At 42.3% G+C, this 23277-nt stretch overlaps 1 protein-coding gene across 2 annotated transcripts in view; it reads left to right on the plus strand.

Annotated features, from left to right (window-relative positions):
• LOC118776004 (CAP-Gly domain-containing linker protein 1-like) overlaps positions 1–23042 on the plus strand; it is a 54515-nt gene extending 31473 nt beyond the window's left edge. For both annotated transcript variants that reach the window (XM_036526018.1, XM_036526019.1), the window contains 12 exons: positions 1254–3959; positions 4953–5090; positions 10940–11046; positions 13415–13535; positions 13685–13737; positions 16656–16676; positions 18506–18623; positions 19028–19181; positions 19405–19457; positions 20388–20393; positions 21381–21508; positions 21829–23042. In XM_036526018.1, the coding sequence (XP_036381911.1) occupies positions 1254–3959; positions 4953–5090; positions 10940–11046; positions 13415–13535; positions 13685–13737; positions 16656–16676; positions 18506–18623; positions 19028–19181; positions 19405–19457; positions 20388–20393; positions 21381–21508; positions 21829–22057 (3834 nt within the window). In that variant the 3' untranslated portion in view covers positions 22058–23042. The remainder of the gene's footprint in view (positions 1–1253; positions 3960–4952; positions 5091–10939; positions 11047–13414; positions 13536–13684; positions 13738–16655; positions 16677–18505; positions 18624–19027; positions 19182–19404; positions 19458–20387; positions 20394–21380; positions 21509–21828) is intronic.
• Positions 23043–23277: the final 235 nt, after the last annotated feature.

Consider the following 23277-nt stretch of genomic DNA (forward strand, 5'->3'; position numbering starts at 1 on the left):
ATTTCTCAGCAAGTGCTGTGCAGATGTACTGATCATTGTATCATCAAGATAAGTCCCGATTGACTGGCATCTATATCTGAGCAAGTAAAGTCTTCACAAAGTAACATCATTTAAAGTCAGCTATGTCATTTACGCTTGACTCATTACGACTGGATGAAGCCCTGGGCTTCCTTGCCTACCATTTGCGCTAAGACTGGGAATTTATTTTTATGCATCACTTATTTTTTAAAAAGACTATGTAGCTGTAAGAAGCTGTAAACTGTAGTTTTATGTGTACGCCCCATCTTCTGATTTCAGTTACATTATTTCAGTACAGTAATATTGAATTTTCAGCTCCTACATGATATTTTGTTGTATTTCTGACCTTTCAAACATTTTGAGAGGGATTCAGCTGCACATTTTGGCATTCATTCATGTTCAACTCTAGGCACTGGGCTGACATCTGTTACTTAACTGTTATAATTATTCTTCATTTACCTTTTTTCACAGACATGATCATCTTTACATCATGAAATCATTGTATCCAATGTTTTTCATACATGAACAGGAATACCAAATGTTCTACAAAAGTTCAACAGCTGTGTGTACAAAGTGCAGCAGATTGGTGGATTCATTTTATTGTACACTGTTTATTGCTGTACAAAACACAAAGAAAATAACAACTACAAATGATATTATGGAAATTAGAATTTAAGAAACTGATTCAATAAAAATAGCCATGCTGTATACAAATAAACTGAATTGTTGATGCATGACTAATCTCATTGGCAGTATTGAAGTAGAAATGGAATTAGAATTAGTGAATCTTAAATTAATCAGAATTAGAATGGGCAAATCTTTTATACCAAATCTGATAAATACGCAAATATAATATACTATATCTCATCTCATATCATTAGCTGGCTGGTTTTCAGCATTTTGTACCCTCAGTACCCTCCTGTTGCAGCATTTCATTCCATCATTGGAGTCCATGTTTATTTTGTGCTGCTCAGTTGTCACTAAACTTCAGTCGACATCACCATACCGTCCACTAGTTGGTGTCAGTGTAACCTCCAGTTATGTTTTAGTTCTATGGGTCAGTTGATATATTTCTTTGGTTCTCTGTGGTGTGCGTTTTCTTTTTTGGGCCTTTTTTTTCCTTGGTTTTGCTTGCATCTGTTTAACCTGCCCCATAATGTTTGTTTTCATTCGTTTTGCTTAACTCCATTTTTCCATTTTACCTTTCCCTCCCCTCTTCCACTTTATTCCTGTAGTCTCTCACTGCTGAGCTAGCCTCCTCCAAGCGGGTGGCTGAACAACTAACTGCAGAGTTGAGGGATTTGAAATTGGTATCAGGGAGCACCTCCAAGGAAGTTGAGGAGCTCAGGGGACAGAGAGAGGAGCTTCAGATGAAGCTCTCAGTGTCTGCAAAAGACCTGTCTGCCCTGGAAGCCAGTCACAAAACCCTCTCATTAAAAAGCGAAGAACTGCAGTTGATAAAGGAACAGCTTTCAAAGGAGAAGGAAGAGCTTTGTTCCAGAAATAAGCAGTTGGAACAAGAGGGAGCTGCGCTGTCCATGGAGAAGGACAAGCTCTCTCAGGTTGTTGATGAACTAAGAGGCAGCTTGGACAAGACTGAGATGGAAAACAAGATCCTCAAGACTACTGAAGTGGAACATTTGGCAAAAATTGAGGCGCTTGAGAAGGTAAATGCTGAGAGACGAGAGGATCTTCTGAAGTACCAGCAGGAGATCTTGCTGCAGGAGTCCAACAAGAAGCAGCTGATTGAGGATTATGAAAAGATCTGTGAGGAGAGGGATTCCATCCAAGAGGACCTCAAGCGAAGCAGGGAAGAGCTGAAATCTGAGAGTGAAAGGCTTACAACTGAGAGGGACATGGCAAGAAAAGAGAAGAACTCCATGGACACCAAAAACGCTGAGCTGCAGGCCATGTACATCTCTCTGAACGCAGACAAGGAGGATCTCTGTTTGAAGAATAGTCAGTTGCAAGCAGATAAGGCAAACCTTGGAAAAGAGAAAGAAGAGATGTTTGCTCAACTTCAGTCTCTCAGATCTGACAAGGAGGCCCTTCAGGCTGAAAAGAGAGAGCTTCAGAATCAACTCAACACAGTGAAGAAGGACCTAGAGAGGTCCATTCGTGACAATGGCGAGCTGGAGGCCTCGAAAGAGAGCCTAGCCAAACTGCTTGAAGAAATCAAAACCAGCAGAGAAGTCACAGACTCTGAAAGGATGCATCTACTGCAAGAGAAGGAAGATCTGTTGGCTGCTCAGAGGAAGGTTTGCACAGAGAAGGAGGAGCTTCTAAGGGTGAAGGAAGAGTTGGAAGAAAAATACCGTCTATTGAGTGAAGAAGCAATGGCTTCCAAGGAGAAAATGCAGCAGGAGATTGGGGCTGCAGCCCAGGAGAATCTGGCACTCACTCACAAACTTACTGAGGTAGAGAAGGAGCTCAGTTCCCTCCAGAAAGAGAAGATAACCCTGGAATCTACTCTACAGCAGCAGAAGACTGAGAATGCGAGTCTGGAGCAAGAGAAAGGAGAGCTGATAGAAAAACATGAGAGGGAGATCTCTGAGAAGGCTGCTCTTGCATTGGAGAGGGACCGATTGGTGGGAGATGTCCACAACTTGAAAGACCAGCTGGAGAATTCAAGCAAGGAAAATGTTGGTCTGTTGGAGGCCAAGGCTAGCCTGGAAGCCATGTTGGATGATGTGAAACGGAAGAAGGAAGAGGCAGATATGGAAAAAGCCTCTCTACAGCAAGAGAGAGCTGACATACAGGTCCAGTTTCAACAGCAGTGCTCTTTTAGAGAGGCCCTTGAGAAGGATAAAGCAGCATTTGCAGAGGAACATCAGAAAAAGATGATGGATGCAGAGCATGCACAGATAGAGCTGGCAATGGAGAGGGATGCTCTAAAGGTAGAGCGGGACTCTCTTGTTTCTCAGCAGACAGAGCTGAATAAGTGCTTGCAACAGTTGCATAAGGACAAAGATGATCTTCTCGCTCAGAAGCAAGATCTCACAGCTCAGAATGAATCTCTCTCAGAAGCAAAAGGGCTGCTCCAGTCTGAGCTGCAGACAAGGGTCAATGAGAAAAGTCAACTGGCTGCTGCCAAGGATGACCTGAGCAGAAAGTTTGAGGACTTGCAGACAGCAGTGTCAGCTTTAACCCAGGACAAAGCTGAACTCCTTGAGTTGGAATCCAGCCTAAAGAAGGAGTTAGCCTCCCTCCACAGTGATCAGGAAGTGGCAGCCTCCGAGAAGTCCAGGCTTCTGGATGAGATGAAGCAGCTGAAGGCTACCAACAGTGAACTGCTAACAGAGAAGCAGCATCTACTACAGGAGAAGGCACTTATGGAGGCTAAACACCAGGACCTGAGTCAGCAATCTTCCACAACTGCCCTGGCTAAGGAGGAAATGGCTGCCACACTCAGAGAAGTGCAAGAGGCAAAAGTGGCTTTGAGTCAAGAGGTGGAGACCTTGAAATCCCAACAGAAGCAGAGTGACCAGGAAAAAGAAAACTTGGTTGCTGAGAGGGATAGCCTTTCCAGCAAACTGGAAGAGATGGGGAGAGAGGTTGTTGCCTTAGCGAAAGAGAAAGCCGACGTCCTGACCATCAAGGCCCAGAAGGAGCATGAGATTGGCTCCCTCCGTAGCAGCCTGGAGACCAATGACAGTGAGCGCACCAGGCTCCTGAAAGAGGCAGAGGAGATGCGGGCTTCCCATGCCGAGCTGGAGAAAGTGAACCAGGTGCTCCGTGCTGAAAAGTCTCAGTTGGAGGAGGCGCAGCGTGAGTCCTGTAAGGAAGCTGCTGACTCCTCCCAAGCCCAGCAGGAGCTCATCACCAGCCTGCGTGCACTGCAGACTGAGAGAGATGCCCTGATCAGGGAGAGGGATGAAGCAGCCCTGAAAGTCACAGAGATTGAGGCCCTTCACAAAAACGCTTTGTCCAAGCAGCTTGAGGTACACCACTACTAACTGCCCCACTAACCTGATGCAGAATGGCTTGGGTTGTTTTGCACCTTCTGCATGCTTGTTTGCCTCCCTTTAATTTCCATTTTAAATTCTTTTTTTCATTTTTACTAACTGCATTAATTAGCTTGTAATCTTCTGCAGATGGATGGTATTAAGTGCCTAGATCCCTGTGGGCTAATTGCCACCATTTTTAAGCAGATCAGATATATCCAGTGCTTTAACACGTAGTTAAATAATTTTATTTCATCTGTATTGTCTGTAAAATGTGTATCATATTGGGTTTAACAAAATAGTCTGCTCAGAAACTCGTGGATAAAAATAATTATAAGAAAGCAAACAAAAAGATTGGAAGTTTTCACTTCATTGATGCTGATTGATTAATTGGAACAACAGTTTACTTGACTCTTGTTTTCTTTTGGTGAAAGCAGTGCAGAAAAATCACTACAGGATCTTATTATTTTTGTCCACAACTACTGTAGCAGAGATAAATACTAAAACCCAATTCACACTTGACCACAGAAATTTGGCTGAGCATGTTTTATGGGATCTCCAAATTCCTTAATTTTTATGTGATGTTCAAATTTATTTAATGGGAAAAAGTTATAATAGCATACTTTAACTGAGGCTCAGAATGAAGTTTGAAATTTATTCAACGTTTGATATTTTAATTTGTTTAATTACAGCATTGAGGTTTTAAGATGTAATAAAATGAAAATGACAGCTTTGTAGACTATTGAATCTTAATTTGGCCAGTAATCCTGCACTTGATGGATATGCATTTGCTACAGTGACTATGGGATTTTGAAGACAGCCAAAGGGAAGAATGAGTGCCTCTGGGGGTGGGGGGTTCAGGTTGAGTCTGTATGCAATCACTGCATTTGTAGTGCATCTCCATCCCTATTACCAGAGGTGTTATCAGTGAGCTTGTTATAATTGCATTATTGTCATTAATGTACATGGTGGCCTCTTCCCTGTGCGTAGGCTGCACAGTCTGCTGGGCAGACAGCACAGGCCCTGGAGCAGCTTACGCAGGAGAAGAGCCGTCTGCAGCAGGAGAAGAGCGAGGCAGTGGCCCTTCTGGAGGAGAGCCGGAGTGCCAAGCGGGAGGTGGACCTGCAGGTGAGAGGGGTCGGGCTCCACTCTGGGGTGGGACCCAGTGCAGAGTAGGAAGTGTAAAGGTGGATTGGTTTGGCGGACAGGGAGTAGCATATGGTAACTTTGGTGCAGGGGCAGGTGTTGCGAGGACCTTCACTTAGAACCCTATGTAAACTGTATCCTCTAATTCCAGCTCGGAGCATTACGTATAGAGTGTATCTCAGATTTTTTCACTAATTTTGGATCAAACAAGTTTTGTAATATATAGGTGATTTTATGTTTTATGGAGTATTATTCTGTAAATTAACCTAATTTGTCATTTATTACAATTGTGATAAGTATCAGAGGCATCATCTTTATAAGATGTGTGTTTGTGTTTAATAATTCTGTGTTCGGTGTTTTCTGTTTTTAATCTTAATCTGTGACCTAAATGCAATTTAAACCATACTTTGAGAATCACTGTTTCTGAAGAATGGGACCAAATTTAGACTGCTACAGATTCTACATTAAATGCCACTGACCCCTCCACATGAATATCAACAAAAATTGATCTATTTGGTAAACAAGGCCATTACATTTGCTTTAAATATTCACCAGTGTAGCATAATCAGTGCATGACCAGTGGAATGCAAGTCATTTTATTGTAATCTAGAAAAAATACAATGCTTTTACTTTGCTGGCCTGTCAAGTGAAATATTACATCGTATTGACTTAGTAATTTCAGACAAGTCTTGTGCCATTATTCCCTGGTTAGGGTTTTCTCCCTATATATATAGTGGAGGAAGCTCATAAAAAGAAGCTCATAAAAGCTTTCGCAGTTATTATTACGTGTTGACTTTGTCACTGAGCCAAGTAGATCTCAGTCCAAGCCATTCATAGATGGTTTATGTTGTCATCTGAGCTCTTTATGTGACCCATATACAGTAGGGGAAATGTACACACCCATACACACGTCATCAGTGAATGTGGAAGTGTGCTTGCATAACCGAGCAGTAGCATAGTGCTTAATATAGTAGTTAATAATTAATATTTACTTCTCAGACAGGACTGTGGTATATTTTAATGGTTATGACAGCTTACACATGGTGAAACATGGGTGTGATCTTTTATATTAATGGGTGAAGCAATGGATGTGTGCCTATTTGTATGTATGTGTGTGTGCGTATGTGCGTGAAAGAGGGAAAGGCAAAGAAGGAGGGGGGTGGGGGTGGAGGGCAGGCGCGTAGACAGGCAGTGAACACTCCCCATCCGCCATCCCTCTAGTCCAGATGGCAGTTCTGACATGCCTGGAAATTACATGAGAGCTGAAGGATGAGATACAAAACATCGACTGAAGGCAGGATACAAGTTTTCAATTAAGTGAATGTGTTTGTGTGCAGCTGTTGCGAAAGCAGAAATATTCAGTAGTCATTACTAAATATTCGGTTATAGTCATAGGCATCACAAATGAAGATAAAATGAAGAACAATATGTCAGCTCATGCATTGGGAGCAGTCAAAGAATATATCAGTCACACATCAGGATCTGAAAAGGTTAAATCAGTTGTTGTATCAGGAAGCCTAACTCACATTAGAGGATTTAATGACAATAATACCATAAAAGAAGTAAGCCTTGGATAGAGGTAATAGTGGTAATGTTGTGGGTTGTTGTCCCTGAACATTTTTATTTTATTTTTTTACAAAATTATTCATTTTAAAAGTGCCCTGTCGAGATACTGTTTTGATCATGCATTATGCATGCGCAGTGCCAGTTATCCCCCTGTGCCCCTATGACGATGACAGAAAGTCCGTTTTTTGTCTTTCACGTGCCGGTGTAAATGGGTTTCGGCAGTTCATCACAGGTGTCATGTTACACCTCACTGAGCAGTGTGTTCACATGGTTGTGCACGTTGTGACCTCCAACCTCTCTCAAATTACATTTTACATCACATTACCTTAGCAGCTGAAAAGAACCTCTCCTCTCACCTCTTCCCTGCTTTGTCAGGGAAAACAAGGTTGTGATTCTCTACTTGATATCATACATATAACTCGCTAGTTTAATAGGCTGTAACTCCACTTACTACGATGACTAACTCATGACCTCAGTTGTCTCCGAAACCATGCCTTTGCTGACTCAATGTCACTGACTTTCCTGCTTACACAACTCACAGGTGTGGCTTTGAAACAGTTACACGTTTAATCAGAAAGTATTATGAAGTGTTTGACCCCGTCTTCAGCTGTTCAGATTCTATGTTAGGCCTGAAGAGTTTGAATTTGGTTGCGTGAAAGAAATGTGTGGTTCTGAGACAAGAAAGCAATGACTATACTATTTTTAAATGTTCTCCGTTATACCTTTAGTACATTTGCTGATCCCCTCATCCAACTTCATACCCTGTATCATGCGGATGAATGGAGTTAAAGGTGTTATAACTCCTGTAATGCTGCCTCAGTTCTACAGTCTGTGACAGTGAATGTTTGGAATATGAAATGTAAATGATCTTATTGTAAAAAGGAGTTTATCTTTGATCAGATGTTGTTTCATGGCTGTTTGTGGAGGATTTGTGGTTGACTGCTGGGCATCTGCTGACCACAGCTTAAAGTTTATGGGGGGGAAGCCAGCTGAAGCCAGCAGTCAAATCACTGGTTGCCTGAGGTTGTGTATCTCTCACTGTGTCAGATCAGCCTGGCAAGATCACTCTGGAAGGGAGCAAATGAGTTTATGGCAGTCCAGTGCACCAGAACATCTCTGCCTGGTCTCCTCAGGATCTCAATTTGAGAGCCTTGGATGGAACAGCAAGGAAGAAGGGCATGTGTGACTGAGGTTTGGGTGGGGAAAATGCAGGATGGGACACCAGCACAAGCTGCACGATGGAGCCTTTGATGAAAACGAGAAGCGACAGCCTCCCTTGTAATCACCTGGAATAGGGACACTGCCACTGAGCTGGATGCTGATTGGCAGAGAGAGAGGGGGGGAGGGCTGGAGCAGCCAGGCTGCTGGTAGCAAGTGTGGAGCACGAGGCTAGAGATAGTTTCCAAAAGAAGAGAAGGAAAGGAGGGGAAGGGGAGAACGGCAGAAGGGAGGAGGAGCGTGGATGAGAAGAACGGGGCAGTGAGGAGCGTTACGTAACGGAGCACCGCTGTCCTTGAGCGCGTCTGAGAGTGTACTTAGGCATCAGACTCTCACCGCGCTCTCCCAGCTGGGGGCGGTTCTCCGTTATTGGTAGAATTTGTGTGGAACGAGAGCAGAGGGAGAACGCAGGTCCTCAGACATGGACATGGCAGCCCTGCAGCAAAGCTACTCCAGCCTCTACATGTCCCGTTTCCAGGTACCGTGTGAGAGAAGAGCACGCGCTCTTCCCAGGCGTTGTTCGTCCTGTCATGCTGTGTTTGTAGATGGGGCTGTGGGTTAATGAAAGACGCTCAGCGCCACGATGCACGCATTTGTTTACAGGTAAAACAATGAAACCACTTGGAGAAATCAGGCAGAGTGAGCACTTTTTGGTGGCAGGTGAGATGATGCTGAGTTGGAGACTAGCTGGAGACTGTATGGGGTTCAGACTGTCTCTGTTTTGGTCTGAAGTGGTAAGACATTGCTGTAGAAAGTGCAAGGCAGTTGGGGACTGGCGGCAGCAGACCATGTTGGCTCGGTCATTTAAACTGTCCCACAGTACTTCTGTCTTCATTACCTTGTGCTACTTGTAAGACCAGGATGCATGGCTGGCTGTGTGTCTGTAAAAAAATAACCGGTTAAAAGCGTTGCAGATACTCTGTAGTCTTCCCTCACTTTAGTGTCTCCTAGAGAAGCATGGCTTATTTAATTTGAAAAGTCAAGTGTGTAATGTCATTGATTGGTTGTATGTTAGTTGCAAATGGCGGATTGGAGGAGGGTTTGTGAAGGAGACTTGCAGCCCATTAGGCAGCTGTGAACAATTATTGGCGAAGTGCAGCGCTTCACAGACAACCATTTAGCACAAAGGCTGTAATTTCCCAGGGCATTTACACATGAGCACCACAGGAATTATACTCAAATGTGATAAATACTATACAGCGCTGAAGATTTTTTTTTGTGTGTGTTTTTTTTTTGTTCCAGCTGCAATACTCTTTCATTAACACAGTCATGATGTTCTATTCTGTGGAAAGACAATTGGCAAAAACTGATTTAGCTGATCAGTTGACATCATAAGCCTGCAGTGATTCATTTTTTGAAAGGCATTCACAGGAATGCCAATAGTCCGGATGTTGTATCTGCTAAATTAACTTGTTTGCAGTAGGCCAAGTGGTGGGCTTGTTAGGCTTAATAATATAACAAACACTGCTGATTCAACACCTAGCCTTTCTACTTGAAATATAGCAATGTTAAAATATCCCAGTTGTAGTTCAGCACCGTATATATCCGCCAGTAACATTCCCTTTAGGAAGATTTGAACTCCAACCAAATCAGCCACCAATAACTAACCAGTTTGCTTGGATATAAAATGAATTATGAGCTTTTAATTACGCAAGTTTGATACTTCCTTTGTGATATAGGGAGGTCATATTACAAAAGACAACATGAATCAAAACTGAAAAGTGAAAGAATTTGACATTACTCTTTGGCTTTTTTTAAGGGGTCTGATGCCAATGAGAACAGATATACCAAAGACCGACGCTTGATGATATTTAGTCAAATGAATAATATTAAGAAATAAGGAGTCCTCGTAAGTTTAGGGTAAATGTCAGAACCTTCCATCTCAGCTCACTGCTGATGAACGCTCGCTGTAATGGTTACGGTGCAAGTGGAACATAAATCGCAATGTTTTTAGTAATTTCAATGAAGTGTCTTGCAGCAATGATCACTGACAATTAGCAGCAAGCTAAAATTAATTTGACTATTATTCCATGGGTGTCTGAATATTGCTGATGGAATGGCTGACTTTTTTCCCAAAAATTTAACAAGGATGGCACAACAGTTTAATGTAATGTACAGAAAAGGTATATTATCCTAAATATTTGCTTACATATTTAAGGTTACTTGCCGATGTGAGACTGGGGCCAAGCTATTCATTAGCCTAAGTCTGTCAATATATGCATGCCAATACATGCAGCCATGTGTAAGCATTTGGCCTTTTTGTTTATCCTGAATTAAATGATGAAGTAACTGGTTTAGTAGCTGCTGTAAAGGTGGAAATGGCAAATGCAAAATATACGATCCTGAGATACGTTTTATCACTTTTTGGCATGCCAGATCTTATTATGAATTAAGGTACTGGAGGCAGGCAGGTGGGCAGGGCAGTAGTGTTTTCTCACCCTAAGAGAGTGGCTTGGATGGAGACTCGAATTTCTATTTTTTCTGTGCACCCAGTCACCTGCCCCCTTCTGCCCAGCCACCTCCAGTGCATGAATGCCTTTGCTCTATGGTCGCGTTAAGAGACGTTTGATTGCCGTGACACCAGGCATGAAACGGGACGCAGCAACGGCATTCAAATAGATGCACTGTTTCTTGAGGGAGTGCCGCAGGTAGCATAAGAAAGGGGAAGCGCGATCACTTTGTTATTGGTTTCTATGGAATTACTGAGGGGAAATTAGCTGGTGTCAACATCAGTGCAGGCATTGTTTAGACACCTTGTTTACACTGCATTGACACGGCTTGATGAATGTGAGCTGTTAGCTGTGTTGCGTTCTTACTGTGTTTGGCAGCTATGTGTATAGCGCAGTCAGTCATCTCATGGGTTTTACATTTTCCTCTTTATATCCTTGAAAACAGCACTCCCTGAGTTTCACTGCAAAAAAAAAAACAAAAAAACAGCTGGAAATGTTGGGGGGGGGGGGGGGGGGGCAATGTTGGAAATGACAGCTAATTTGAATTTGTTTGATGCGTGTTTGACTCTCCATTGACTCCAGTGTATTTGCCTGCAGCTCGATGCCTTGAAACAGCAGAATTCCAAGTACCAGGAGGAGCTCAGCCTATCCAAGGAGCAGCTCGGCTCTGAGAGCCAGCGGATCAACTGTCTGTGTAAAGAGATGTGAGTATTGTTTGTAAACATACACCCCTCCAAACACACGCAGGCACTCATGGCTGAGTCCTTCTCACTTTGTGGACACCACTTCAGTGGATCAAACCACTAAACAAGAGGGTTTGGTATGGAACCCAAGGGGGCACACTCGCAGCCTTTTTTATGTCATGTTGATGACCACATGGCCGAGCTGCTTCACCACAGGACAGCTGGTCAGTGTGGAGATTCACACCCACTTTGTGTCCTTGGCGTCACAATGAAATCCAGCTGGCTGTGCTGAGTTAAACACATGCTGTGTGCTTTATTTATTGAGGTGGTCATTTGGTTTGATAAGTGCTCTTTTCCATCCTCCATTCTGGGGATGCAAGAAGATACCATCTGGGGTCATGATTTCATGATCTGAATGGCTAATTGCTTGTTTAAGCCATCGTCTTTATGCTTGAGAAAAACTTAACACAAATGCAGGGCAATGGAGGTGTTTGTGTTTTGACAGTACCAGAACCAGACAGCTCAAGAACATTTCAAAATTAAAATTGTGGTATAACAACATATTGATTGCTCAACAGATCCGATGTTTCAATTTCCAGCTGGTAATTGGTTGGATATAAAGTCTAGACGACCAGCTGAGCACTGTTTGACTTTTGCCATTTCACTGCAGCCATTGGGATGTTGCAGTGACATCAGGAAGTGTTTTTGGCTCTGTAGATAATAATCACCCAATGCAGGAAGCTCCTCTTGAACTCCTGCTGTGTGACGCATGCACTTGGATGGCATCTTTGTAATGAACAGAATTCCCTTGGCTACTTGATAAGCCTCAAGATGGTCAATGAGCTTATGCATTGGTGCCAACAGCCACAAATAACAGGTTTATCACTCTGCCTCTGAATACAATCCGCACCTAGCCAACACGTCCACACACACCAGTGCAGGGTTTCAGTACTAGTGTCATTGGTAGATCACAGGCAAGCAGAAATACTTTTTGATTTCCTCTCTACCATTAATCAACTCCTTAGCTTTGTCAGACAGAGGGATGTTCTTTTCTGTCCTCCACAGCACTGACTGGCTTAGGGTTTATATAATAAAGTATTCTCTGTTTAAAGTGCTGCGTTCATCTGCCAAAGCGGTTCATTCAATAAAAATTTAATGTTACGGCAGAGCTGAGTTTAGTGGGGATATCCCCCATGAAACACCTTAGTGCTTGTTGTTGCTGCCTTTGAAAGCATCTGAAAACTGACGGTGCGTACAAGCTGCGAGCATGAATGTGTAGTTCATGCATGGAAATGTACAGTGATGTTTTCACAGTGAACTGAGTGCAAAAACACAGGTTAGCTGTGACATTTCTCATGCAGCATGCAACGAGACATGCCGCAGCAGTATGGCTTTTCTCTGAGGGATGGCTCCTTATCTCTAAAGCTTAAATGTGTCATGGGCATTTATGAAATGTGTTCCCCTACCAATATTTATTGGTGCATTTTTGCAGGAGACATTACATGCAAGTCTTTTACACTGTATTTTTAATAACACTCCCTCCATATTCAGTCTGGTCATTTTTATTTTAGACGGTATACATTCCTGTAGGATAGTGAGAAGAATCATATTAGGAATACCTACTTTTAAACAAAAGCTTTACTGGTAATACATAAATGGTAAAATAATGCAAAATAGTATGCACTAATCTAATTCAATTTCACTGTATTGAATTGTAAGGTGAAAGTCACATTTAGTTCCTTTAGCAAAATATAATATGTGAACAAAATTTACATTTGCTGGCTTTGGACTGTGTAACGAAAATCTAGTAGCTAAGTCAGATTCAGGTTAATTTGATACTCTAGTGACCTGATCAAAACCACAATCAGAGTCTGCTAGTATTCCCTTTTTGCCTTCTGATGCTCTCCAAATACTTCTCAGATTTCCAAATAGCTCTTTTTCCAACAGGAAAACTAAAATAATGGTTAGTGCTGGTGCCGATCTCACTGAATCTGTCAGAGTCTCTGGCGCTAGTGGTTGGCACTCTCTGCTACTTTGAAGAAACAGCAGCATTTAAATTATGGTGGTCTCTATCTACGCTGTGTCAGGCTGAGGGAACCACTTGTCTGTTCTAAGCTTTGTATGGAGAAGCCAGGGTTGCATTTAATTTAACAGATTTGGTTCTGATGGTACCATTATTTATATCCTCCTTAAAATTACAGTTGTCTTTGTATGGTCCTGTCTTTGTGGAAGATGCTGATCAATATGAATAGCCTCTGTCAAACCTGTTTGCTGAAGCCCTGCAGCTCCAGTGTATTTTACGTAGAGATTGAAATTGTCTGTCACCCCGCTGCACTTTTATCTTGTAGTAATTTTTGGAGACTGCAATCTCTCTCTCTGGTGTTTTTAGAGAGGAGCTGAAGCAGGCCTCCAGTCAGAAGTCCCATAACCTGGAAGCACTGCAGAAGGAGAACAGCAGGCTAACTGAGGAACTGGATAGCAGTCGCCAGGGGGCCAGCAATCACCAGAAGGTAAACCACACAACTAATACCTGGGCCACCAGGCCTGCCTTCATTGAATATTTCCCACCAGCCCGTGCCATGCTTTATTTACATACTGTGATCACATTTTGTCTTTCCTGTGTGGTCAAGTGGTCTAAATGTGGCATACTCTCTTTCAGCTGGAAGAAGAATGCTCTAGTCTCAACCATCAGCTCCTGGAGATGAAGAAGAGGTAAGAGTTTAAAGCCACATGGCAGCCTTGGACCAGCAGGGTCAGCAGGGATGCTACTGATATTTCTATGGGGCGCTTAAAGTTGGCCAGAAGTCCACAGCCAGTTGACATCTCTCTAGAGGTTTTTATTGCAAAGGAAGGATGGTCACAAATTTTTGTTTGACCTCATTTCTTTCAAGTATGTTAAAAATTTGGTGTTTACAGGGAAATGAATAAGCAAGTCCCTTAGTGCTTCTGCCTGTTATAGATGTTATGTTCAGGTTTTATTACTCCAGTTATTTCCCTGTATGGGTAAGACTCTTAGCTAGATAATTGATTTTCCTTGTTCCTTTTATGATAACTCATTAATTGAGTTAATAATATGGTGCCTAAAGGCTTAAGAGTTTTTGTGCACTTGGAGAATAGACTTGCCTTTTGCTGAGCCTGGATTTGAGTTGATATCCATTATGGCTCCCAGCAGGGTTTCTCTTAGCAATATTTAACTTTTAAGATAAGGGATTACATGAGAGACTGGCTGAGAATTAGAATCAGTATTACTTTTTGTTTCTCACAGTCTTCAACAGGAACCATGTATCTTAAGTGGGGAAATTCTTTCGCAGACATGTCTGTTAATAGTACGATATGTAGTAAATTACCTGCCTTGCCAATAACATGCAGAAATCAAACCATAGTTTTCAAGTGTCCTTTCAGGTTCCCCCATTTCATTAGATATGGTCATTTAATACTACATCAGCTAGAAAAGGGGAGGTTTGGCAGATTTGGGGGTAGAAGTAGAAGATCATTGATATTCTTCCATCATATGTGGCAGTGGTTGTGGCAGTTTAGAAAATGTCAGTAGTGCCATGCTGTCTTTTAAAAAGTTTCAAGGTGATGTGTAAGTTTGGCTGCATTAGAGCTTCTTTCACAGCCTGATGGTTTCTGTGGGTTCAGTCTTGCAAACATGGTTAAACACATCCCGTTATAAAGATCACCCACAGGTCATGTTGCTATTTATTTTAAGATGAAATTGATTAAAAATGTGTTACAATCATTTAAATATCAACATAACAGCTCTACAAGCAAAAATGCTATCATCTGTTGCATATTAACAGATTTAACAGAATTAACAGATTGCATATTCAAGCATTTTCATTGCCAGTTGGATGGGGTCAAAGAACAACATGGTGTTAACAGAGCTGGCATCGTCACCTTTGTATGATGTGTGGTCAGATGTAGAGTCACTGATTTCTATCTGAGTTAAATAAGTTAATGTTTGCTACCAAATCAAGCAGCTGTGACTCGACAGCTTTTTAATAAAAATATGAGGAAAAAGCTGTGCTCTTTACATGATATAAACTGACCCTGTATCCAGTTGCTTTGTTTAGGAATAAAAAAGGTTACTTGGGCTATGTTTGATAAAATTGTCAAAAATGTTGCGTTTTCTTTTTTTATATTTGGGATGCAAACATGTAGAAAACCTCTTTAGGTTACTGGAAGAAACAAAATCTATGAAAAATGAGTCTCAATGTGTGAACTTGCTGGGATTTAGTCTATTGTTAATCCAGTGCATACCAGTAAAAAGTGTCTCATATTTGGAACTGAAATACACTATATGGCCAAAAGTATGTGGACACCCCTCCTAATTATTGAGTTCAGGTGTTTCAGCCACACCAATTAACAGTTGCATAAAATCAAGCATATAGCCATGCAATCTCCATAGAAGTAGAATGCGTTGTACTGGAGTGCTCAGTGACTTTAAACATGGCACGGTCATAGGATGCCATCTTTGTCACAAGTCAGTTTGTGAAATTTCTGCCCTGCTAGCTCTACCCCGGTCAAATGTAAGTGTTATTATTGTCAGGTGGAAGCGTCTAGGAGCAACAACAGCTCGGCCATGAAGCGGTAGACCATGCAAACTTGCAGAGCAGGGGTGCCGAGTGCTGAAGCGCATAGCACGTAAAAATCGCCTATCCTCTGTCGAATCACTCACTACAGAGTTCCAGACTGTCTCTGGCTGTAACATCAGCACAAGAATGAAATGGGTTTCCATGACCGAGGAGCTGCACACAAGCTCAACATCACTATGTGCAATGCCAAACGATGGCTGGAGTGGTGCAAAGCATGCCGCCACTGGACTCTGGAGCAGTGGAAACGCGTTCTCTAGAGTGGTGAATCACGCTTCACTATCTGGCAGTGTGATGGACAAATCTGGATTTGGCGGATGCCAGGAGAGCGCTACCTACCGGAATGCACAGTGCCTACTGTGAAATTTGGTGGAGGGATGTCCAATAAGCTCATATAGGTGCGATGGTCAGGTGTTCACATACTTTTGGCCATATAGTGTATGTAATAGTCCATGCAACCACACTAACAGACTTTGACCAGCTGACCTGGGTACTAGTCTGTGTGCATCTCCAGCATCCAGTGGCATTTGGGTGCATGTGTGCCATGCTTCAGCAGCTATCCTGGAATACAGTGGCTTTATATGAACCTCGTGTGTTACTGTGATGATTACTGATTTCACTGACATGGGCACCATGCTTTTCACCAAGCCTGCTCACAGGAGTCCTTTCTCTCCCTTTCCCCATTCTGCCTCCCCTGCTTTATGTGTCTGTCTTTTAATGGTAAGACTGAAGAAAGTCTATCCACCCAACAATAAATGATTTTAGTTTTTTTTATTGCTTTGCTCAATTTATTGCTCGTTTTTTTCCTCCAAATATGAGCCTTTTTTCAATCTAATATTTTGTCAGCTACTGCCTTAAACTGTGTTGCTTTTTAGATTTGTCCACATTTGTACTTTATGCATCTTTTTCTGAGTTTATTTGCACATTCTTAAGGACGTTAAAAGCTAACATTTCCATGTCTGTATAATGCACCCTGCATCTCTCTCTCTCTCTCATGCCTAACTTGTGCCTTGTCGTCTGGTGTTCTTTTTTAAGATTGCCCAATAATTCTTTAAGGTACTTGCTTCATTCTTGCTAGAATGGTTATTTTTGTTGTTTTTCTGGTTGGTGAAGTATCTGCGGGTTCAACCTTGCAGGCCTGACGTCGGCCCCCATGATCTACCTGCTGCAATTGAGCCATGGGTCAGCAATAATCATGCCGACAAGTGATTACTGTTTTGTCAGTCTTTTAGTCTGAATTTGAGAATCTTAATACAGATCATTTCCTCCAAATTGTTGAATTCCCCCAGATAATTCACATTTCTCATCTGATCTCAGTAATGCTTGAATTATATCACTTCTTGCAGTCACTTCTTCACTTTGGTACTGTAGTCACTTGTTTCCTTGTTTGATTTGTTTGCTGAAAATTGTTCCACGCCTGTTTCATTAATCAAGTCAACATCTTAGATATGAGAAAAAATGTTCACATGGATCAGGTTGAATTTGATCCACCTCTTGATCTTGAAAAACAGCACAAAGCCACTGCATGGTTTGGGTGTGACAAAGAACGTATTGCTGCTATCAGTAATAATATGCTTACTCAACAAATACGAGGTATTAGTGCTTGCACACGTTTGTGGGAAAATAAGGAAGTGAATGAGGGGTGAATTCACAGTGCAAAAGGAAATGCATGAGTAGCCTTTAATCAAAGCCCCATGTGATCCGCATTGTCAAAACTGCATTCTCCAAACAAAATTCAGTCCTTGAATATCCATCTGCTGACAAAGTGTATGAATGACCCACTTCATCCAGGCAGATTTGCATGTCATAAGTGAAGACCATATTAAAAACTTACCCATTGCTTCATGTTATCAGTCCCTGCATTGAACCAATGAACAATGTACAGTACCAGTCAAAAGTTTGGACACACCTACTCATAGAAAGGCTTTTCTTTATTTTTACTGTCTTCCACATTTTAGAATAATAGTAAAGACATCAAAACTATGAAATAACACACAGGATTATGTGGTGACCAAAAAAGTATTAAACCAAAATTTTTTTTAGGAAAGAAATTCATACACAGGCATCAACTTCTCTATTTATATTTGTCTAAGAAACAAATTTAAGGCATTTAAGCATATGTCTAGTTTTAGAATGCCTTAGCGTGTTTCCCATTATCTCAATCAGGTGTCCAAACTTCTGACTGGTACTGAGTGATATGTCTGTTTACAAAACTTCAGTTTCTGCTGGTATAATTCCTGAAAGCTGAGCTTGTAAAATCTTGCAGAATGTTAGTAGGTTTGGCTGCGACAGTCTCACAGTCTTACTCCGAGTTGTTACGCTTGAAGCCGGGCCAAGTTGGAAGTCAGCATTCTTGTTTGAGCTGTCCTCAGTTTCAGCCCACCAGTCCTCCAATGGCATTGGGCCCTCTGTAGTGCATTGTAGACTTTGTAGCAAATGAAACGGGCATTGTCTGCGATTAGTGAATCTTCAGACTCCACATGCCCACTGCTTCCTGAGGAAATAGCCCCCTCCCCCCAAAAAAAGTACTGTCATACTATATAAGTTGGAATATACAGGATGTGTATGTAAACATGTCCGAATCACTGAAAAAAATTCTCCCTGGCTGTAGTGATGTCATGGTAATAGCACATGCCTGACAGAGGGGGGGAAGAAAGATTTGAAATAGTTTTTGTGTCTGAATCAATCTCTACATCTAGATTTTCTCCTCTTAAGAATGATCTTCTCTGTGGATTGCATTTGTATGCACCATGGGTGCAGGATTCAGTGATGGCTGCAGTGTGAGGAAAACATTGTGCAACTTCTCCCAGTGCCCGCAGACAGGCGTGACATCTGCCTGCCACTGCACTGAGGCCAGTTTCCTAAGGTGTTACATGTCTCCACAGAGAGGGCACACTGAAGAAGGAGTCGGACGAGGAGAAAGCCTCCCTCCAGAGATCCATCCAGAAAACCAGTGCCTTGATCTCGGAGAGGGACAAAGAGCTGGAGACACTGAGGAATGAGGTAACCGGAGAAACTGAGGGGGCTTGTGGGATCAGCACCGGTATGGCTGCTTCTGCTGGCACTGCCATTGTGTGGCTCTGAGACAGCGCTGCTGTGCTTTTCCCCCAGACTCGTATTTTCTGAGGATAGGCCCATATAACAGCGCCAATCCTTATGTTAGGTGTTTCACAAAAATAAAAATAACACATAACAGCTTTATGTGGTAGCATCAAAATTCTCTTAATTATAGGTCACAAAATTATTATTATTATTTTTTTTTGGAATACATTGCACTTGTTCTCATCCATATATGAATGAATAGATATCAAACAGGAAGGCATTTATGTTTTCAGAACAGTCTGTATTTTCTCATGGTTGTGATGTTGCTAACATATGTCAATGTACGTGTCTGTGCGTCTGCACAGATCACCGTGCTGCGTGGAGAGAGCGCAGCGGCGAAGACGCTGCAGTCGGCAGTGCAGGCTCTGGAGACGGACAAGGCACGGCTGCAGGACCGGGTGCAGAGCCTGGAGCGGAAGCTGGCAGAGGGCCCGGCGGACAGCACAGCTGGCCCCACGGGTGAGGTCACAGGTTTTGAACGGCCAGCTTGCCGTGAGCGGTTTTGAAACAGTATAGTTCAGCATGTAGCTGTAGTCTTCTCTTCCTATATTGTAACACTCATTTGCTGGGTTGGACTGATGACTGAAAAGTGCTTGATTTTTAGGAGGGTCAAGAAGTAAGTTAATGGTTTCAGGAGTGTGTTAAATGCTGAATATTCACCTGTGATGTCTGTATTCAACAGGTGATGCAGCTGTGGATCAGCTCAGAGAGGAAAAGCAGTCTGCTGAGAGCCAGGTACATGCATTGCATCACCGCTGAAAGAAAGAAGATTTAGTGAAAGCTGCAAACCAATAGATGAGACTGCAATGATGGTTTCTCTTCTAATGGAACCAACAGTATCGATCAACCTTATCAAAATCGCTTTGTTCTGTATCCTGAACTGTTTAAAATGATTTAAAAAGGTTTTCTGAACATTAACACGGTCTTTACCAATTGTAAAGAAATACCCACTTGGCAGCTGATTATTTCTTAAAATCAGTGAATTGGTTAATTTCACACTTATTGTGTGCAACGGATAGGCTTGATGTTATAAAGTCAGTGTTTGCATGTCAAGTATGTAGTTTGCTGTGAAATTATGGAATTGATGGACCAATTTTAGTAGGATTTTTGCTTGTACTGTTTTGATGAAAAAATTAGTATTTTTGGATGTCCATTTTGGCCAAGCATTTTGTGGATTGCAATGTGAGAGTCCCATTGTCAAGTTGTTATAAATGTCACTTAGTTTTACAGTACAACCTCAGAGTAGTCTGGTAAGTGGGTGCTATCTGAAGGTGCTATCTGAAGTGATGGGCTTCCAAACCACTTAATGGCACAAGCTTTGATGTCTGCAGCAAAGCTCTAATTGGGACTAATCAGTGGATCAAAGACATGGAATGTGTGTAGTATTCCCACCATTTGCATATAGCTACTTCCTGTCCGGCAATGCAACTCTGAGGTTCTCCTGTGGTTTCAGTGGGTGTGGTTAAAATGCTTGCACAGTCTGTTTTGTGTTTTATTAGTTTTTCATTTGTCACCGATGACCTCTGTCCCCCGTGTTGACCTTATAGTCATTGTGAAATGGGTGGTGTCGGGGTGGGGGTGGGTCCTCTTGAATTTAACCTCTGTTTTGTCTTTTCCTCTCCTCCTCCCTTCTCCCTGATGTTGGCAATGCTCCCCCTCAATCAGGCAGCGGTTCGTTACTGTTTCTCATCCGTTCCGTTCAAGCATGTCCGCTTTCTGTTCCGTCTCTGTTTCTGTTCTTTCAAAGAAAATCCCCAAGTTCTGGCCATCTCCCAAGGAAGAATCGGGCTTTCTGTAGTAACAGATGAGATTCCCCTGGATCCACTCTTTGAATTCTGACTGTTCTTTATGTGCTTTTGTTCCTCTCAACAATTTCTTGCCCTTTACCATTGGACAATCAGATGCTCGTAGCATCCGTGCACGTAGGTTGTCTGTCGTGGTTAAACTATCAATTTGATTTGCAAAAGCTTTCGACTTTCGACAACTTACAGGACCCATTCAATTGATGTATATTATTATATCTTGGACAGATCATCAGTACCCTTAATACCAGAGCACACAGCTTCTCAAATGATGCTCAGAGCTGCCCAGATCTGTGGTTAGTGTAGAAAGTCTTTGAATGTTGTATTTAATGTATATACATTCTAAAGATGATACCAACAGATCTTCATTCACGGAGATCAAGGCTCTTTTGCAGCGATTCTTCTTTGGTAGGCGGATCTAGACAGCCTTTGTTTAATGTTTTGTCTGATTCACCTCGGGTGGTTATGTGTCGGGCTGTGTTTGGGTTTGTCTTCTCATTTTAGGGACTGGCCAAGCAGTTTGAAGGATCTCACTCTTCGGTGGTCTAATAACAAGGGAGGGAGGGGTGGAGTGTGACAGCAAGCCTGAAAGGGCCTGTGTGAATGTACTAACTGCTTGTGTGACACTTATTGGGATGGTCCTCCCAGGATAACCTAATGTTGGATCTGTGTGGAGCGTTCTTGTATGCATATCCATGTTGCATATTTGATGTTGTTGGAGACTGGGCATGTGCCTTATGAGGTGAATGTTTTTGGGGTTTTTTTTGTTTGTGTGTTTTGCGCTGAGCTGGCTGCTCTGTGTGTGACGGTGTCAGTGCTAAGTCTCCCTTTCTTGGTATCTCTGCCTCTGGAGCAGATTGACTTCCTGAACTCGGTCATCGTGGACCTGCAGAGGAAGAACCAGGAGCTGACTGGCAAGCTGGAAAAGATGGCAGAGGCAGCGCTCAATGGTAATAACGCCAGCGAGCTGGACAACTATGACGGGTGAGTCCCAGCCCCTCTCCCCGCTCATTGCCCCTTTTCCCTCTCCTCCATTCCTCCTACCTGTGCTTCTAAGTATGTGACTTGGGTCAGCTTTGTTTTGTTTTTTTTTGTTTTTTTGCAAAATATATGATGCCATTTCAGGGTCAGTAAATGGTACCACAGTCAACTCCAATCCCACACCTACTCTTGCCCATTACATGTTGTAATTCAACCCCCTTGTAGTTTGTAGCTGTGTTATCTGTAGGTTACATGGCACTCTTCCTTCACGTGTGGGTAATTGCTTCTTTATTTCTCGCTCCCCAACCCACTCCCACCTCAAGTTTCAAGGAGGCCCCATCCAAAAAGAAGCCCCCACCTCGACTCTTCTGCGACATCTGTGACTGCTTTGACCTCCATGACACGGAGGACTGCCCCACCCAGGCCCAGATACCCGACTCCCCTCCCCACACTACCTACCATGGCACCCGTGGCGACGAGCGGCCCTACTGTGAGATCTGCGAGGTGTTCGGCCATTGGACTGACTCTTGCAATGATGACCAGACGTTCTGAATACCTCCACCTTGCTGCACCCCGCTAACCACACGCCCATCCTCAAACTAGACAACGTGTATGACTGACCTCCACAGAATTTTCTTTTTGTGTGTGTGTGCGCGTTTGCACTGGCGTGTGTGCTTGTTTATGTATATCTTTACCCACCTGTTCCACTAACCCAATGTGTCAGAGAATTCATCCTTGGGTTCAAAAATCCAAGGATGGGGAAGAGTTGGAATCAAAACCCATCCTTGATTGTGTAAATGGCAGACTTTCACAGTTTCACGTTTTGTTTTTTTTGTTTTTTTTCTTTCATTTGGTTTTGATCTTCAGTGTGTTTTTGGGGGGTGTTGTTTTTATTTTTCTTCCCCTACTGTTCGTAGGTAACACAGTAGTACTTCCAGGGGTTGCCTTGTCAATCTGGGGTAAAAAAAAAAATATGGGATGGATGTGGAGGTACGTGTGGATTTGACGTGGGTGTGAAACTTGACAATGACATCAGCAGAGCTGCAGGAAGACTCAACCCAGACCCAAATGGCCACCTTGCAGGAGGCCAAAACAGTTGCTTCTAACCTATTGCACTGCACACTTTATATTTCTCTTCCCTTTATGACTACCCAGCTCCTTTTAATTGCCTTTATATGAACATGTTTAAGTTATAATTTTTAAAAGGATAAAGTATCAAGAATGGTAATAATACTGTCAAATTTTATGTATTGCCTTTTTCTTTGTCTTTGAATGTTGAGTATCTGTACAAAAAAATCAAAAGCAAATGTTTGGATCATATTGTATCTCCCAATATACCTGTTAAATAAATGTGAAAACTAAATTTAATAACTGTAAATACCTGCTGTATTTTTTTCTTGGGGGGGGCATACTCATTTTGGCACAAAAATATGAAGAATATTTCCTTTTTCCATCGCACAGTTCTGGAATTTTGGGTTGAATGTTGAATGCATAACCGGTTGTAGGGGGAATGATTCATGTAAAGACATTTATTAACTCCAAGCACATTGTGGACTGTATCTACTTAAATAAATGGTGATAATCTTTTATGAGTGGCTCATATTTTTCAGTTGAGTGTTCCTTCTGGCCTGTTAAACAGCAGATATTTTTAAAAAGTCGTATCATCAATCCAGTTTATGCGATGGCTACTGATAAATGACTGAGCAGATTTGGTTTTAAATAAAGCTTGTAGTGACAGTGATGGTGGAAACAAAAAAGTACAAATTGAGCAA

This window comes from Megalops cyprinoides, chromosome 4, assembly GCF_013368585.1.
Source record: "Megalops cyprinoides isolate fMegCyp1 chromosome 4, fMegCyp1.pri, whole genome shotgun sequence".
Taxonomy (NCBI): domain Eukaryota; kingdom Metazoa; phylum Chordata; class Actinopteri; order Elopiformes; family Megalopidae; genus Megalops; species Megalops cyprinoides.